The sequence below is a fragment of the Thunnus maccoyii genome, chromosome 22 (assembly GCF_910596095.1).
Source record: "Thunnus maccoyii chromosome 22, fThuMac1.1, whole genome shotgun sequence".
In the NCBI taxonomy this organism is placed as follows: Eukaryota; Metazoa; Chordata; class Actinopteri; order Scombriformes; family Scombridae; genus Thunnus; species Thunnus maccoyii.
The window spans coordinates 2010628-2030557 of record NC_056554.1 but is presented as its reverse complement, the minus strand read 5'-3'; the positions used below and the strand labels follow the sequence as shown (position 1 = coordinate 2030557).

The window sequence follows — 19930 nt, the reverse complement described above, 5'->3', positions numbered from 1 at the left end:
GACACGATTATTTCTGAACTAATTTCTGAACTAATTTCTGTACGTCTGAACGTATTCTTATGCAGTAATGGGGATTACTGCATGTATGAGTGAGAGGATGAGCATATAAAATGTTTCTGCAGGAATGACCAAGATGACATACAGTATATTATATGCAGAATACATTGCCGAAATCATCAGCTTCACTTTAACTATTGTGAATGAATGTCTTAAAATGCATTTAATTCACAAAGCCTTTCCAGATTACAATTCAGAGGAAAAATCTATTTTGGCTTAACAGAAAAATGCACTGTGATGCAATGTTGTCAAAACTATAAACATTCAAAATGCATGTCTTTTCTCTAGAATTAATGTTTCATGTAGATCAGCTGACTTTCTGTAAGTGTATTTGGATTAAAAATCCAAATAAGAACACAGTGTCAAATATATGATTGCTGCTGAAACATGTTAAGTGTGCATAAATGTGTGTACTGTACACACACTATGGAAACTTTTCTCTTTAATTGGCCTTGAGTCTCTCAAATATGTCTTTGCTCTGAAGATTTATGAAAGCTATCCAGTTTTATTTGACAGCTCAAAGTGCCTTGAATCTTCCCTTACAAACACTTCAAGGGGAGAGATGGCGGGCCAAAATGTGAAAAAAGTTAAAGAAAAAAATTCCCTGAGGCATTTTGTAAAATCCTTTCAATAATAGGCTTTCAGTACACAAACAGTACTGTAAACAGTACCTGTATTGTCGTAACATCCAGGTCACACCAAACAGAGTAAATTGTAACATTACACACACACACAAAACATTTTAAACTTAACAGTTATTCATGAAATTACAGAATTCATTTAATCCTATGAAAGGACAAGAAAAAAAATTAAGACCTTTGTAAACAAAATTCAATACTTTTAAGGCCTTATTTTGAGAATATTAAATTCAATGCTTTTTTAATACCTTTAAAGACCCCAGGGGTACCCCGATTGATTCACAGACCCCTTGCACTTATACCACGGACTCCCAGTTCAGAAACAATGCTCTAATGCCTCTTTCTTGGTTTTTAATTTGTCACGTTTCACTGGACAAACCATATCAGCTAAATCCTAGTGGGTATCATCAGTGTGACTGTGTGATGTGCATGTAAAAGCTCCTGTGCATAAAGGCAACTGTAGACAGCCCCCCCCCCCCCCCCCCCCCCCCCCCTCCACACTGCGTCTACCGCCATGTGTGCACTACCTAATCTTGCCAGGGTGAATGTCATTGCCATCTCCAGCGTGCTCACGAGGTGAGAGATAATCTAATCACTAGGGAGACACAAAGTAGAGATGTGGGGTAGGTGGGAAGGTGCTGCAGAGCTCAGAGAGGACCGGGAGATAAAAAACGAGGCGGAGGAAGACAGAGGCCACAGTGAGTCTTTGAACTCCCCTGACAAATAATTGAAGGACATAAGACAGAGTATAGAAGCTACAACAACAAATGGTGATAGATGAAACCTTTGACGCTGAACAGCTTCTGCTGTGCATGAAAGAATGAAAGAAGTTCAAAGTATAAAAGAAGGCGGATGCTACCATAGCAGATGTCCACTTAATGACTGTCACACGTTTTAGATGATTTTCTTCCTGAATATGCAATTAGTAAGATTCACCCTCACCTGTAAGAGTAGGCTTCAATCCCCAATGTAGCCTTATCTGTATCCTTGACACTAAGAATCAGATATACTGCATAACACATGCAGTTCTGTTTATACTAGAGTGGGCGTGTTCTTAAGTGCAATCGCCACATACAATGACCAAAAAGACCTGCAGGGGCAGCACATGGACAGCTGAGGAAGTTGGCAGATGACAGCATTTAAGCTACACAATGACTCTTCGTAGTTATGTGGAGGCAAAAAGTATAATTTGTGTTTCATCAGGCATTTATGGACTGCACTGAAGTTTTTATGTAGTTGGACAACACATAGTAGGAACTATTTTGTTTCAAGCATACTGAACCCTTTAAACTCATTGCATTGAATGATCGTTTGAAAAACATTCTCATGTAAATGAGAGGTCTTAGGAATGTGTTGCTGACCACCTTTAGTCCTCAACCTTGCTTTCTCATTGCTTTCTAATCCTGTTGATCTCTCCTATACTGATTCTTACCCTCTTCATTTCCCTCTAATGCTGACACTGGCCAGTCAAGCATCAATATCTACTCGTTAGCATGCAGGTTAGCGAAAGGACTCTGGCATGTAGATGAATGCATGGGTCTGAATCATTCTGCGTGGTTATGTTTCTCAGCAGGGCTCCACTTTCCCATTATCGTAAGCATTAAAATGCACAAGAGGCAGTCAGACGCCTCCAGTGATCACCGTCAATTACACGGTGCCCATCGGAGAAGCTGGCCCGAGTCTGTCAGCCAATCACCACAGGAAGATGAGGATGAACTGACAAACACCTGACGTGCTGCTATAGTAAAAGGCTTTCAGGTTTGTGTTTCTGCCTAGAGATCCTAGTGTCTGCTGCAATTATGTTTTTGTTGTGTTTTATAAACTTGAGTCTTGCCATTTTGCCCTTTCACTTCGACTCACTTCATAGCTGGGTTTTGGGAAACAGCGACTCTGTCTCAGCAATGTTTGTAAAAAAAATATTCTCATGACTAATATGAATGGCACAAAACTATGAAAATAAGACCTAGGTCAAACATTAGGTAATATGAATAAACACAACCACAACAAAGTAGGTAATAAAGTTGATGCTCAACTTTGCACAATCAACTGTCTCAAAATATATTTAAGCATTTATTTGTCTTTATCTTGGTCATTATTCAATTTTGAAGGAAAGTCTTGGTAACTGAACTGAGTTTTGTTTTGTTTGTTGAACAGAGGCCCTGAATAAGAATGATGACTGCTCTGGGTGTCATGCCTCAAGCTTTGGCTACAGTCTCTATTTCCCCCACCCAAGCCAACCCCAACTTTTCCTTCCTTGCCAAGACAACCATCAAGCCAAACAGGACATCTGTACAGGAAGGCACTGAGCCATGTTTCCATGCTTAACTGGACATTTCAAGCCAGCTCTATGTCAACAATCAGAGATATCACTGACATAACAAGTTCCTAAGCCCTGGACATGAGTTGGTCAACCAGTTACTTATCGGTGTTTTAAGATTATGAGGGAGAAGTGTCCCCTGTTCCAAGAGGTCTCTGGACCAGCAAATCCATTCACCACCCACCCGCTCCGTAGCTACTGTGTTTTAGTCAGTGTAAAATGTTAAATATAGGCTAGCAATTGGCTAAGCTAGCTAGTAGAGCCCTGTTGGTGTACACAGCTGAATATACATTTGATGAGTTTTAGTTTAGAAACTGTAAATACATAGATTGTCTACCATGAAAAACAAGTTTATTTTTCAAATGTAAAAATCACCTACTCTTTGTCACAGTTCTTTAACAACCAAAGTTAAGGGATCTTTATCAAAAATGTTTGTTTATATTTTGATTTCATGTTAAAAACTGAATAATGACAATGAAACATCAGATTTTTAAAATTCTCAAATATTGATATTGCCCTAAAACATTCTGTATCGGTCAGCCTGTGCTAGTTAGTAGTTATGCTAGCGGGTTAGCCACAACATGGGCATTGTTTAGCTACAACACAGGCTCTACTAGCTTGTAGTTATCCTAGTGCTATTTAGCTACAACACGGACAAGTGTTACTCGAGTCAAATCAAGTCAAGTCCTGACTTAAGGACAGACACTAGTGCAGCAAACCAAGAAAGGACCAGTGTCTTTCAGGTTTGTCATAACCTGGAAGACACAGATTTGTACAGAGCTGCATCAAGCTAACAAAAACTATGCAGAACATGACCAGTAACTGAGCAAGTAAGCTTTAAAATAACCCCCTATAGTACCTAATAATTCTGTGGGCCTTTTAAATAATGTGAAAAAACTACACTGAAAGCAAGACTATAAGTACAATCCCTTCTTTCATTGGTCTTTGAAGTTTTGGTTAAAAATGAATTTAGCGACAAAAGTATATCTTTCTATTCAGAAAGTCTTTTTCATCTTAACTCTCATTACTATTTTCTTTCTGTTGTGTATTCTGTGTTATTAATACTGTAGAACTGTTTCAATTAAATTATTAATTATCATTATTATTATCATTATTATTGCATTGTAGTGTCCAATCTTCTGGTCTTTACATTTGAGCTAAGTAGTGCAGAACAACTCCTGGGAGAGAGATATTTTTGAGGGTTTACGACTTTTGTCTCTTGCTAATATCTGAGGTTTCCCTAATTTCAAGTTTGAATATTTCCAAAGTTAGTACAGATAAGAAATTGGCCGATATTATCTTATAACAGATACATTGGTGTCTGTGTATATGACGGCAGATAAGTGACAAGAAATTTTAGTATACAAATGCCAAAGATATGTTCAAATTTAGAAACAGTGTCACAGTTACACCATTTGTCCACCAGAGAGTTTATTTTTTACACTGCAGATATATTGTTACAGGATTTTTTAAACTCCCAAATATCATGTGATGTCACCAGAAATGTATTGTGCATCCAAATTTTGGGGTAAGTCCAATTTTGACCCTGGAAAACAGATTTGTTAAAACTGTCTGTTCTTTTGACTGCTGGCAAATTAGTAAAACAGGTGAAAAACTCCTTCCCTCTTCATCAAAGAGTCACATAGTCTTTAATGTGCTAGTCCTCCCACCTGTGCGTGTATGTTCAGTATGTGTGGGTGCGTGCACTTGCACGTGAGGAGGTTGTGAAGGATGAGGCGGTCCGTGGGTTGAAAATGAGGGCAGTAAAAAGCCTCCATATCAATAACCACACCACAGAGTCAAGCGTCCCCTCAGGATACAAGTACAGAAGAACACAAGGACAGATGCCCTTCATTCATCCATAAAACCAGACTGTGACAAAATTGAGTTTGAAAAAGCAGCTAAGGTCATCTGTAATTATTAATTATTAAATATTAAAGCCATAGAGGTTGTAAGAGATGTTGTAATTAGGAATTTGCTTCATCATGCACACCCTTCAGTGCATGGATGAACCCTTTTCATTTTTATGCCCCCATGGCCTTTCCTCATGCTCAAGACAAACTTTATGTCTCAGGTCCCACCACTGCTAAGGCTGTAGCAGTAGGAAAAATGTTTGTGTGTTCCTCAGTTTGTACAACACTTTAATCTTGTTAGGTGTAATAGGCACTGCAGGCTCTTGAGGCCACAAGCAGACTGTGGACTTTCACTCTTCTTAAAAAGTCATTGTTACCGGCCAGATATATTGTTCTAAACATAGACAGTTAAATTGATGGCTAAAGGCAAGATGTGGAGGGGTCAGCATTAGGTCAGAAAAAGGTCGACGTGTTATCTGACCTGTGTTGAGGTCTCGGCCTCCCTTGTGGTTCGGCCTTGAGAAAGCCACTGCGCCGTCACTGTCCTTCCTCTCCGCAGCCCTGGAGGACAAAAGAGCAAGAGGGAGGTGAATAAGATGTAGGAATGCTTACATTGACTGTAACATTACATGTGAGGCAGGTCGATGCAGATGGACAACACTTACAGGGAGGAGGTTAGAAATGCCAATAAAATAATCAGGGTCAACTCACTGCAAGATTACAGACCAAGTGCACTATAAACCATACTATTATGAAAACTAGTCTGATGTAGAAAGACTGGTAAACCAGGTGTTATATGGTAGCTGTTTGATTTCTCCAACAATACCCATAACCTCTTGGGGCCGTAAATAGATGCAGACACACCCTTAATCCCCTGTATGTATATCAATGCCTCTATGCTACACCAGACTATGGTGTATATATGTTCACCATATTGGTTTAGCTTGTTAGCATGCTAACATTTTCCAGTTAGAAGTAAACACAAAGCACAGCTGGGGTTGGTGGAAATGTCATTAGTTTTGCAGGTTTTTGGTCAAAAAGCCAAATGTTGGACAAAATGAAAATTTGACCAAAAATTTGGACCTCATGGTGGTGCTAGAGGAAAAGTCAGAGGATCACTAAAGTCCTTAGATACATTGTATGGGAACCACGAATATCTGAACCAACCTTTGGTGCCAATCCATTGAGTAGATGTTGAGACATATCACAGGAAAAGTTAAATATTTGACCTGCTGGTGGTACTAGAGGAAAAGCTCAGGGTCAGCAAAGTGATTAAAATCTATCCTCTAGGGACCTTGAATATCAGTTTTACATTTCATGGGAATCCATCCAATATTTGCTGGGGTATTTTGCTCTGAACCACAAATGTCAACCTCATGATGGCGCTAGAAGGAAAGTCAGGGTTCACCAGAGTGATTAGGATTCATCTTCTCAGGATCATGAATGTCTGTACAAAAAATCATGGCAACCCATCAAATTATCTACAACCTAAATTAACATTTTATTTTATTCTTCATCTCCACGTGATTACATCACCCTGGAAGTCAGCTCGTTATAGAAAATAATGTGCATGTGTACTACTGAAAAATGGCACATGCATGTTTTTGTACACACTCATGGCAACTGGTGATAGAGTCACTGTTGTGTCAACTGATCAGGTGCTGTGAGTGCAGAATATCATTAATTCAATCTCCATATAATAATAATTTTCTCATGCCTCCACTAATGATAATGGCCAATCACCACCGATCCATCTTCATAAAAGGTAATTAAAAGTTTTAAATAAATATGCCACAGTCATTGGAAAACTATTTCTCTTACTGGCTTCATCTGATTCAATGCAGCAGTGCAGTTCTGTGGAATAATGGCTCCCATTTTCACAGAGCAAGAATCTCAACAGGATGACTTTATTAGCCCAGATGAATCATGAGCTCACTTCAAATTAAAAAACACATTTCTCAGGACTTGGAATTTTTATTTATGACTAAAGTTTTCTATTATTTGTTAACTGTTTCCATAACATCACAACACAATGAATGAAAGAAAACAATACTTATAGCCAGAACAAGAGATTGACCAACAGTGAAAGAAAAATGATAAACATGACCAAAAAACCCCCCCAAAACAAAGTAAAATAAAAATATGAGAATAACAAATGAGGGGCAGGTGGAGTGCTCTGCTGTGTTGTTATTAATGTCATGTCTCCAGCAGTGGAGAGCAGCCTCTCTGATGTGCTGTTAGCTCCGGGGAGAGACATTGTTGTCCAAGATGCTGAGCGGCTGCAGGGTTTTTGAGATGAAACAGACTGAGCACCGAATTATTTTCTTCACCTCAGAGATGGTTTAAGTTGTTTAATGTTGCAGTGTGTGTTGGTCAGCTGGTCTCATTTGTTACTGCTGGAGTTTGCTGCTCTGCTCCGCTAACGTTAGTCTCTGGGTGATGGCGTAGAAAGTTCACAATATACTTCACGTTCATCTCGCAAAAGTAATTATTATTATAGGGTTAGGGTGCCTTATTGAACATCATGGCCCTTTAATGAAATTGATATATTTCTTGCATTTAGTGTGGTACAGGTCTGGCCAGTTTATGTCAACTCTTCATTGGCTGCCACTATACTTCACTGAGTGGACAATAACCTGGATGGAGGAAGATCCACTGATTCCCATTCCCTAATAAGGAGCTTTCGGACCAGTATGATGACTTGTCTGGGATTCAGGCATTGAGTCCCCCAATGCATATAGGCTAGGTAGAAATGGAATGTCCTGACCCATGATGAGGTTAATATTCTCATAAATTGCTGTCCACCATCTCTGAGCCTTGGGACAGGACCATAACAAATGAATAAAGGTGACCAGGGCCTCCCCACATCTCCAGCATGCTGGGTCCCCTCTAAACCCCCACCATATGCAGTTTTGCAGAGGTCCAATAAACCCTATTAGAATTATAAATTGTACTAATCTAGTCCAAATCTAGCGAGAGGATTTTTTGGGGTTTTGCAGAATGGCACTCCATTCCTCATCACTAAATGACTGATTGAGGTCTGCCTCCCATGTCTGTTTGAGGCCTCGGGATGTTGAATTTAAAGAGAGTGATTCATACACGTCGGCCCGGGCCGGCTGTACATTCTTTCACAGATAGCATTGGAACATCACCATTTCATTTTAGCAGGAAAGCAATGAACAGAACAGACAAAGGGGTTTTCACAACTTTCATTTCAACTCCGGGGAACATTTAGCTGATATCATCTGGAAGACAGAACAAGATGCAACATACTGCTGGAGTGTAATGGACTTATAAAGTCCTCAGTCTCTATTTTATCAAGCATCTGAATCTCTCTCTCTCACACAGACACACACACCAACAGTTGGCCACCCACAAAAGAAGAGAGCAAGACAACCTTTTGTAATGTATGTATTTCAAATACATAACAGAGATGGTTTTTAAACTCAGGGTAAAGAGAAAACTAAACCGTCAGAGTGTACTTTCTCAAAGCCACTCAGCCAGAAGCTACAAACATGTGTATTAACTCGTCAGCATGAGGACAGCAGCTGTGTGCATGTGTATTGTATGTCTTAATCATTCCTTCCTAGAGCACTGCAACTCTCATCTCCAACTTCCTGCTGCCACTTAAAACCCAATCAACCTGCCCAAAGCAACTAATAAGGAGCCAGACACAGAGACATGGAAGCCATCGCCACTCCGCATGACACTAATGGTAAAATCAACTCTGCAGCAAGTGTTAAGTCCAGGCTAACACCAAGAACATGATGGAAGAGGTAATGATGTAGGAGTATCCAAATGCACATTATTTTACAGAGAATGTATCAATCAGAGACAGATGTTAACTACTTTGAAACAAGGAATTGATCAAAACATTGAAACAGACAGTGTCCAATCACTCTTTTCACAATTGATTATGAAATTTTGGCCATGGATAACAGACTTTTTATTTAGCAGATTAAGTTTCATTTGATTTAGTGCATTCAAAGGCTTGTATTCTTCTATTTTTTTTAAAGCCTTCAATGCCATTGAACAAAGATTCTTTTATAATGTCTTAAGTTGTTCCGTTTTCATGAAACATTTTTAGATATTATTTACACATTTCATAAGGGAATCGATATTTCTGTTGTGCCAGTTGAAGTGGATCCACTTCCACATTGTTTTTTAAAAAAATGTGACATAAATGGTCAGGTATTTTAAGTTATAAAAGACTTTTATCCAACTCAAACAAACTACAGCAGGTATCTGACACACCTTAATGTGGCCTTTACTGGCAAAAATGTTTTCTGAAAACACAAAAACCAAAGCAAAAATATACTGTACATACATACACGTATATTGTGCTTGAAAAATAAAATCTGGGCTGCTTTATGCTTATTGGCTGAGTCAGAAATAGAGTATCGGTTGATGTTCACATTTGATGTAACTAAGAGGTAGGGATGTGCAGAGATCCCAGTATTTGTATTTGTATCTGTATTTGTTGAGGCAGCAAAATTATTTGTATCTGTATTTGTATTCGAATAAAAAAGTGGAAAGAGGCTTAAAAATCCTGTTTTTGTTTTTATTACACTTTCAATTTTAGAAAATTTAAGTGTTACAATAAGTGTTCATGAATAAACTACCTTATGAAGGAGGTCCCCACATCGGGTCTTGAACTGGAGTCTCCCAGATCATAGACGACTGCGCTGACTACTGAGCTAGAACTTTACTCATTGCCACATGCAGACAGACCTCCCACAGCATGTAATGTGTAGGGAAGAACTTCAAAGGTGATTATTGCTTTGCACTTTTCATTTATTGCCTATTTTTTACAACCTAACTTTGTGAAAAGGAGAAGGGGAACAATAGTTATGAAGAGTCCCTTGGGAGTACTTTGCTTGTGTCAGTAGCTCAGCTTTATCTCTGGGGAACACCCCCAACAAATAATTTTTAAAATATTTGTATGAAACAAATATTCGTATAAAACCCACTATTTGTGCTTTGCTGAATAATGTATTTGTATTCGGGCACACACCTACTAGGAGGCTCTTAGAGTCAATGGTGCCACACAACCGAACTTCCTACTGGGCAAGAGTGCTCGCTTGGCTATTTACCCTTTTAGCTAGCATCACACTGGTCTAAGAGCCCACTGAGAAAGTCCTTCACACTGCTTTAACAGTAGTGCCCAGCAAGGGAGCCTCACAAGTAACCACAGGTCTCTGCCATCATTTTTTTATATAAGCCTAAAAAGCATTAAATGCCCACAGGTGCCTGAAAGGCACTCGTCACTCACTCTGTTTGTACAGTAATCCATTAAGCTCTCTCATTGTCAAGTGTGCTTTCCTCATTGTACAATCTGCATAGCTAAATAACACCTCCACAAAGGCTCTGCACAGGAAATTCAGTAAGCCATAGAATCTGCTGTATGTGCTCAATATCAAGAAAGCAACCGAACGCTGATAGCCTTGTTTCTTCAGGTTAGGAAAGATCAAATGCTTTACCACCCAAAGAAAAGGTCACCATTAATCACTGATAACACTGAAAGGAATCCATAAAATGTCAGCAGCACTTGGCCTGGAATTGCTACAGACAGGGAGGGGAAAACATTTCTGTGACATTTGAGGATTTCAGAAAAAGGGGCAGGCAAAATAATGAGGTGAGCAGAGTGGAATGGAAAGGAGTGGATTTCTGTGGTTGCTTGAGATGTAGATCCTGTTTTCTCAATCTTTTTTCCCCCTCTGGCGTGGCATTGCAAACTTTGTCCATGGTGTGGCATGTTGTGCTCATTTGTATTTCCATTGCATCCCCACATCAGGAGGCAACCACACTGACCCGAGATAATAGCAGAGAGCAGGCCCGAACTGTGCTGGTAGCTGTGTCGACATTAGGATAAAGTGTCCAACTCAACATAGTGTGCAAGCAGTAATTTTCAACAGGCTAACTATGCGTTCAGTGGATTTGAACAGTCTCATAATGCCAGTGTAAAGCAGAAATCAAAATAGTCTGGAGTTCCGTTTTAGTTCCACCTTTCCTGTTCTTTCCTTTATTTCACAGATGGATGTGTCTCTGGTGCCTCACTCTCCTTTACTGTGCAGAGCTGTGATGAATCCTACTTCTACAGTAGCAGTAACTACTACAGTTAATGCAAACTCAACAGGTTCTACTACTGCTTCACAATATAATCATACCACTAGCAAACAACAGAAGGTTTATATCATGTAACAGCTACAGAAGGTGTTGACTTAGTCACAGAGATTAGCTGCCACTTGCCAACTGCTCATTCAATAAAAACTGTTCTATATCTAGATCTGGAGATTTTTTCTGTGCTTTTTTTTGTCAGCAAAGAAAAAACTGCACAGGAGGAACAGGAAATAAATAAGCAACCAATTCAATAGCTCTGTTTGTATCCACTTCACCACTTCTAATGCGGTGTTGAACAGGCTTGTTGTATTTTATCCTTTTTATTTCTTTTCTATTTCTGTTTATTTTAAGTGTTATTATCATTAAATATTGCACACAGCCTGGATTTGGATGACATGTCTATACATCTATACTGTATACTTTTTTAAGTATGAAGTATTGTGGCATTTAGGTTTGGTACTGATAGCCAGTTCAGTTTCAGGTTCTGGGTCCACATTGGTAAAATGCTCAAATTTTTTATGCTCTAAATCTCTCTAATGAATCTGCAGTCAAATCTAGAGCTGAAATAATTAGTCAATTAATTGATCAGTTGATTGAAAGAAATGAATCAGCAAGTATTTTGATAATCTATCAATCATATCATTGTCATATATCTATCAAAAACACCAACTATTCTCTGGTTGCAGTTTCTCCAATGTGAGGATTTGCTACTTTTCTGTTTCATATCACGCTAAACTGAATATCTTTGGGTTTTATACTGTAAGTCAAACAAAACAAGAGGAAAGGTATCACTCACCTTAGACAATTCCCTCTACTATTGTCTGAAATTGTATCGTTACTAATCAAATCAAATCTATATATTATTTTAGCAACTACAGTGAACTGTAGGTAGAAAGCATTCAAAGTTTGGTTGAACTTCAATTGCAAAAGCGTCCTCATGGTAAGCAACACCTTTTCCCATGTTGTTCCTGCCATAAGGGGCATCTCACAAGCTGTGATCATAGTTGCTCACAGTGCAGCACAACAGAGAGATTACAATGTGATTGAATTACAAAAAACAAAAAAAAAATTGTAAACATGCTTGAACTCTAGCAGAGCTGCACTCTCCTCCCACGACATAATCCCCCAAAAGACCCCACGTCTGCATACAGCTCAGAGAACAGGAATGCCCACTCATTCCACTCGACTTTAAACTGAAAATGACAGTTGTTGCAGTGGTCGCTTTGAGCCTTTAAAACTACTCTCACTGCAAAGACATGTTATTGATCTGAGACCAAAAAAAAGTTTTGTTCAGATACAGCAGTCTCTGCTAGTTTTAGACTGCTGCTTTAAAGCCCAGTTCAATCTCCCTAAGAGTTTGCAGATTTTTGGCACCTCAGATGTTTAGATTCTTATCCATAATGCAATACCAGAGAGGCGCCTGATTGGTCCCAAATTTATTCTGCAGCATGACAATGACCCCGAACATCCAGCCAGAGTCATAAAGAACTATCTTGAGCAACAAGAAGAACATGGAGTCCTGCAACAGATGGTTTGGCCCCCACAGAGCCCTGATCTCAATATCGTGGAGACAGTCTGGGATTAACATGAAGAGAAAGAAGCAGCTGAAGAACTGTGGCAACTTCTCCAAGATAAAGGAACGGCCGACCTGCCAAGTGCCTTGAAAAACTGTGTCAGTGTTTTATTCATTCTGAATTTAGGGGATAAATTATGAGCGCCATGGCTAAAATTTCACATGATCATTAATATCAGTGGGCTACTAATGATTTTCATGGAATTGTTTTGAGTCATCCTCTCTCTCTTCATTCTTCAAAGAACATCTATGTCAAAGGTACTGTTATAAGAGTAGCGTAGCTGCTTTAAGGAATAGGACAGTGCTCAATGTGTGTGCGTAGCAAGTGTGTGGTTGAGTGAGAGAGCAAGCGGCAGAAAAGTGATGGCTAATGTAAGCAGAGGAAAACGTTAGTAGTAAGTTATCAATCTGGTAGTAAATGTACAGTACAGACTATGGTGTGTCAGTTAATAAATGCTGCAGCTTCTGAAGACCAAGAAAAGTCTGTTGTTTCCCCAACTGCTAGAAAAGTGAAGGGGGTTAGCTCCAAAGTTAGCAACAATGGGTTAGCCTAACCTGACCAGGCTCACTTAAGGTGGACTGACCTTCAAGGTGGACCAGCTATTCTCATTTTAGTGTCAATCTCGGCCGATCTTAAACAGAGAATAGAGAAACGTCTGGCGGAGTCTCTTCCGAGTTTTTGTACCCCCTCTGTGCTCACACAAAGCTTGCTCGCTCCAAATATTGAATTTCTTCTGTTTACTCAACTTTGCATAAAATTTATCGATAAATAAAAACTATTCATGACATTATTTTTGAGAGCATCCTCATTTTACTTTTAATACCTAAAACTTCTGCACAGTACTGTATTTTCCAAGCTTTCCAAACTTCAGAACATTTCACATCTCAGCTGGTCTTTCGATCAGGTCAGGAGGGTGTGTTTGAGGTAGTGCCCAAGATGTGGCCCAGAAAACATGAACATCTGTATTCAATATTCATTCACGGCCAAAAATCAACAAATGACACATTGGTCTGGAGTCTCTGTCATTACAGCGTCCTCTCTGCAGAAAACATTAAGGCTGGCTAATAGCTTCAGCAGAGGCATTAGAGGTTGGAAGGGATGAGGCTCTCCATCACGCCGCTCCCCCCTAAATGATCGACTGCGGCTCGACGAGGCTTTGGGGCGCTTAATAAACACCAGGCAGATACGATACCCAACCTCAGAGTCAACAAATCACTGCTGTTCTTTGCTTCACTTCGCCTGGCTGCAACACTTCCACAGAGTCTCTGGTGAAGCTTTTCAATTACAAAACCACTTTGTGTGACAGTGTGTGTGTCTGTCTGGTGGTACATGGGGGTTGGGTAAGCCGATCTCCCCCATTCTGCAGGGGAAGAATAAAGCGTTGGATGGATGGATGGATGGACAGATGGATGGATGGATGGATGGAAGAGGATAAGGAAAGGCAAAAAGGATGAGAGGGGCCGCTCCTCTAACCAAGATCCTAAACCTCATTCCCCAGTTTAGCAGAGAGCTCATTGGATACACCGTCTTATCCGCCTGCTCAAACACCAACCTCGGGGCATCCGTTCACAGTCAGAGACAGAGATAGAGCTCTCTATGGTAAATGATCTTTTAAATGCTTCCTTTCATGTCGTGTTCCTCACCCTCCTCTCCCTCTCTTGTCTCTTATTACAGCTCTGTTAGTGCTGCTGGATACTTTTACGTCTGGTTGTGTGGAAAGCGGAGGCTGCAGAGCACTGAGCAGCTTCAAAGTTTCACAGCATTCAGACATCTACAATCACTCTGAGGCAGAAGAGGAATGATGAGTTGGACAAAGTTTGAGAGAGGCAGTTCAGCAAGTCTTCCAAAACGGCTGCCCCTGGGTCCAAAGAAAATCAATTTATGTTTAAGAAGGTGTTATACTCCATACACTGAGTTTTTTTCAGCTCCTCTACAAGTTGGTAGCTCCGTAAACTGAAAATCTCATGATAGAAAAGGGTTAAGAGGTGAAGCTCAGCATTTCAAAGCTCCCTAAAGAATAGCAACCCACTTTCCTAGATTTAAAATCCACATTGAAAGTGAAGTGCAGCTCTGAACATAGTTTTAAGTCAAAACACTGACAAAACCGGAGGGTTCTGTCAAAATGTACTACATGATGTAATCTGCCTTGGACGTTTGAGAAGTTATTAAGGAAAGTGTGCCACTGATGGGGGGTATCCCTTCGCTACGTTACACCCAGACTGAACCTCTGCTTTCAGGTTAAACTGAGAGGAAGTGAGTTACTGAGGCAGAAGTTGTCTCCATCATCAGTGGGTGTTTTTTAACTTTTCCATATGCTTCACCTTACTGCAAAGCATTCACTGTGGAGGAGTTTCTGCACTACGCTTCCCAGAGATCACCTATCCAACAAGCATGGCCAGGGACATATTCGTCCTTGGATTTTGTATGTTGTACGAGATTCTTTAAGAGCTGTACTTCTGTTTGTACAGCCATGGTGGCTATAAGTAATTCTAACTACTCACTCCTAGAGAAGTGAGGTACTGCACCAACATTACATGCCAAAGTGCATTTACTTGTCACGGAGTACAAGTCAGCCTGTTCTGTGGCTCCAGTGGAGCTTTGTCAAGTCAGAGAAAAATAACTTGCGCTTGGGGGGTGACAAATTTTGAACATAAAGCCTGCACTGAAAATTAGTTTACCAGACAGTAATTCTCCGAAAGGTCAGGGTATGCTTGAAACCAAGTAGTTGTTACGGCCAGTCATCTGACCAAGTCTGAAAGCATAATGTTTATTACTGTTCCAATTGGCTACATTCGAAGGCTGGGTGAAGAGCCCTCATAGAAAGGGGCGAGACATGATGATCAGTTGATAATCACATGGGGACGACGGCGCACAATTTCCTACAGTCACACTTCAGAGGAATTTATGGTGTTGAACCATAGACTGTATAAACATATGGATGTAGTTACCCGTTTCTGAAGAGCGGTTTTGAAGCTCAAAGTGAGCCGCTCCGGCCGTCGCCATCTTGGCAGTACCTGACGCTGCCTAACTCCCAGCCAATTAAAAATGGGGCAAAGAGGCGGGCCGAATGGCTGAAACAAGCCACCTAGCGGCTGGCGGACCTGTCACTCAAAGCAGCCATGTCCTTCATTATGCAGAACTTTACGGCTTAATAAAATTTAAACGGGTGAGTTATAAAAAAATTCACCCCCCGTACAGTTGTCATGAAAGGGGAAATTAGCTCTAGAGACCAAAACGATTTTTTGTACCAGGCTGTAAACATGTTTATTTCTGTTGTAAAGTTGCATTTTAACATGAGGATCTATGGGGATTGACTCGCTTTTGGAGCCTCACGTGGCCATTCAAGGAACTGCAGTTTTTGGCACTTCCGCATTGGCTTCATTTTTCAGCCCTGGAGGTTGCTGCTTGTGTTGAACTCACAAAAAGTGTGAAGAAAAGTAAAAAGAGAGAAGTTAAAATCCTGCATACCCTCAGAGTTTTGGGGGGGGAGGGGAATTCAGATGCTGTTCAGTGATCTGACAAGTACATCCGCTGATGTATACCGACCCCTTGATGGAAGACCATAGCAAGTTGTAGTGTGGGAAGTGTCAGATTTAATGTTTTTGAAGTTTGGGCTCATAGTAGGCTCTAAAAGTGAAGACACCTAGGTAAGAAGCTGACAGATATAGTATTTTCGCACAATGTTAGCTCATCGCATACTGCATATGTCGGCTGGTAAGTAACAAATAACTGCAGTACGGAAATGCCAAAGATATGTTAGAGTTCATCTGGAAACAGCAGTTTGGCAGTACAATTTCATTTTTTCCAATGGTAAAATGACCTGTTCAGTACAATTCCTAATAACATATTACATTCTTATCATAAATGTGTATCAATGTTATGCTGAAAAATATATCAGCCCAATAAATCCATTATCAGTAGGGCTCCAATCTCTGCCTCTTTTGAGCATTCTTTTTTAAAATCTGTCTCTCTAAAGTCCCCCTAAAGGCAAAATCAGTCAAGTTTTAAGACATCCTCTTAGACTCGGGTGCACATTTGTAAATGCAAAGTATCTTTTTAGCTTTCCCTGTGTCTCTAAGACAGTCTCCAAACTATTTAAAAAAGCCAATAGAATCTAAAAACAAAACAAAAAAAAAAAACGCTTTCTTCCTCTGCATCAGGTAATTTCTCCCTGCTGGGACAAAATTTACATCCATTAAGGATCACAAGCCAAATTATAATGAGATGATGAAAATTCAGTGAAAGCCTGTTATTTGAGATAATATGAAAACAGCGTGAGCTCTGTTCATTATGAGGAATTGACTTTCTGTAGGCTACTTTGATTCTATGCAATTACATGAAATGATTTTCGAATTGTTTTGGAACATTTTGGGAAAAACTTGACAATAATCCACAAAACGTGACATAACTTTAATGTGAAATCGAGGTTTGGTGCTTTTCATTTGCTTTTGAATAAACGCATCCATCTAAAATAATACAAATAATTAATCAGTTTTTTGTCTGATTAAGTAGATGCAAGGTGCTTACATTTTCTTCAATTCTACATAACGCATACACAGTCTTTCACTCCAAAAACAAAAAAAGGGAAGTTACTGTCATTTCGCTCAACTTCATCTGTAATGTTCCCCATGAGCAAAGTGGGTCATTGCAGCAGCAGAAAATAGCATATAACTCATGACTTATGGAGAAGTGATGATAAGTAATTACAACAGAACATATGAGAACACCAGTATAAACAAACTGAAGGGTAAGGACAGCAGAGAAATGAGCCATCATGCTGTAAAGCCAGTCACATCATACCTTTCTTTCATTCTTGATGCTTAATTGTGGAATCCACATTTAATTGCTTCAAGGGTTACGACTCATTTTCTCCACCTACGGTAGATTAAACACCTCGCTGGCCAATGAGAAAACTGTGAAACTCCTAATAACTCCAGTAGAGTGAAATGGTCTGAGAAAAAAGCCATTATTTCTATACTAATGCTTTCACATTGTCTCAAGCTGTTTTTTTTTTTCTTAACTGGCATTCTGCCTGCCATTTATTCTATGGGAATTGAGTCCATGTGATTATCCCTTATTCTAAGATGCTTAAGCACAAAATCGGTTGCATCCAGGCCTTCTATGTTAGCAGGAAACTTAATAGTGGCCAAAACTGAATTATAAAAAAACTCTCTCTCTCTCTGTCTAATTTATTCTCTCTCTGCTTTAATTTTGCAGTAAATAGGCTAATTACAGTTCAGTTATAGCCACATGTTAAACCTCGTGAATACTGGGAGGAACAAATGTACAAGTTGTGTTGTGGAACTGGACTACTAATCCAGGCTACAACAAATTCGATTTGGAAGCATCCACCAATAGCAGAGGTGTTCCCCTGCAGCACAAAACTTTGAAAGATAAGTCAAGAAAATGACCATAACATGCATAAATACAAGCACTTATTTTTTTCTGAGTTGTAATGAATTGCCTCCTCCAGAAAAAGAGACATCCTGAGCCAGATCCCTGAGGAAAACACTTGCCATCATTGCTTTGTGCTGACTGAATGGACCTGGACAGCGCTGATTGTAAAGTGTATGGTCTAGTTTTAGGAAGCATGAAATGGGCTGATAGAGCAGCTGCTGCAAGCTTGGAACTGGTGTTCTCTCACACGGCCTCACCACCAGATGTGACCGAGCAAAAACTAGTTCACATTAAACACTTCAACTTTTCTCTGACACTGAGTTCAACTGACAGTTTTATTTGTCCATGTTTTCCAATATCTGTCATTTAAAAAAAAAATCTTTTTCCAGATAAATTGTCCCAATTATGCTGGAAAGTCCACAGAAAACACTTTCAACACTTTTTTTCATGAATTACTTCTTCTGAGGAAAGCCGTTCCAATTTCTATTCAACTCCAGTGTATTGGGGTGGCAGCAGAAATCTCACAAATGGATATCTAAAGACCTACTTCTATTATTTGATACCATATGTAACTTGGGTGAAGTGACATTTTAATATTGGTCTTTTAGATTAATTCAATGTTACCCATTCACTGTTATCCATCTGTGACATTAGAGAGGTGTCTAAGAAGTGTAATTTATTGATTACATTTTCATTATAGATTTGATTCTATGCCATAGAATTCATCTATCTATCTATCTATCTTCAGTACTTTTTGAATACCAACTGAATTTTGTCCATTTACTTATTGTTACAAAAACCATTACCAATACGAAATATTATCTGTAAATGTTATAGTTTTCATGCTTCAACCCCCAATGACGCACAACAAAATTCCACCAATATGTGGGCTTAGATAGTAAACAACAATTGTGGGTGTTTTGACCCATATCAAACAGCAGTAGTGTGCTTCATCCTGTGGGGACCATGAATGTCTGTGCTAAGTTCCACAGCAAACCATCCAATAGTTGCTGAGAAATTTCAGTCAGGCCCATGGTGGTGGACCAACTGACCAATCCAGCCATCCATCTGACCACACTACTAGCATGGCTAAAAATGTATACGGATAAATATTATAGCATGAAATATAGCCTACTGGCAGGTGCAATGTAACATGTAACAGCATATGCAATATCAACCCTGAAAACCTATATTGTCTAAGGGCGTGTGTCCATATAGTGTTTTTCTCCTGCAGATGAAGCACTGTGCATGGGTTTTGTTTCTATGACAACGATATCTTGACAACATATTTCCACTCTTACCGCCATTGTATGATAGACTAGCATCGCCCCTTTGCTTATTATTTATTTGTTATCCTTAGGCTACTATTTATTTATTAGACATTGTTTTTTCACCATGAGCACCAACCACAGGACGCCCCATCTAATATATGACTGGTCGCCAGGAAAGGAGCGACGTTGACGACGTGCTCAGTGAGGCGGAGCACTCTGAAAAAAGAAAGACGCCGGGTGCAGGGCGTGTATACGCTCTCTCCTCATTGGGAACAACTCAAAAAAAAAAAAAAAAAAGAGACTGTCACTCAAAAAAAAAAAAAAAAAAGCTATATGAACACTCAGCTAGTCCTATATTTTACATTCCAGTCAGAGTACAATCAAGCTCCTCTCACTTTCAGACACATCCTGTCCAAACTGTCTGTCCTTGTTTTACACTCTCTCTTTGTTTAGTCATTCAAGGACTAACATCATGTGCTTCCTACAGACACACTCATACACACACACCTTTTACACTCATCTTATTTATTTTTTTATTTACTCTCTCTTTCCCTTCGCAGACCCTGAGGGACTCTCAGCCGGCATCAAGAGAGAGAGAGAGAGAAAGCCGGAGGATTCGCGCTCGCAAGGCTTCACACCTGGCACTCGCCCGGCAAGCTATCACTGCAGGTTGCTGAGGAAAAACAATGAGAGGCGTGATCTA

General features: G+C 39.8%; 1 protein-coding gene across 1 annotated transcript in view; it reads right to left on the bottom strand.

Moving 5' to 3' along the window:
- Nucleotides 1–19930, bottom strand: part of adam19a (ADAM metallopeptidase domain 19a) — a 196099-nt gene that overhangs the window by 158750 nt on the left and 17419 nt on the right. The window contains exon 2 of the mRNA XM_042400718.1: nucleotides 5347–5426. Within this exon, the coding sequence (XP_042256652.1) occupies nucleotides 5347–5426 (80 nt within the window). The remainder of the gene's footprint in view (nucleotides 1–5346; nucleotides 5427–19930) is intronic.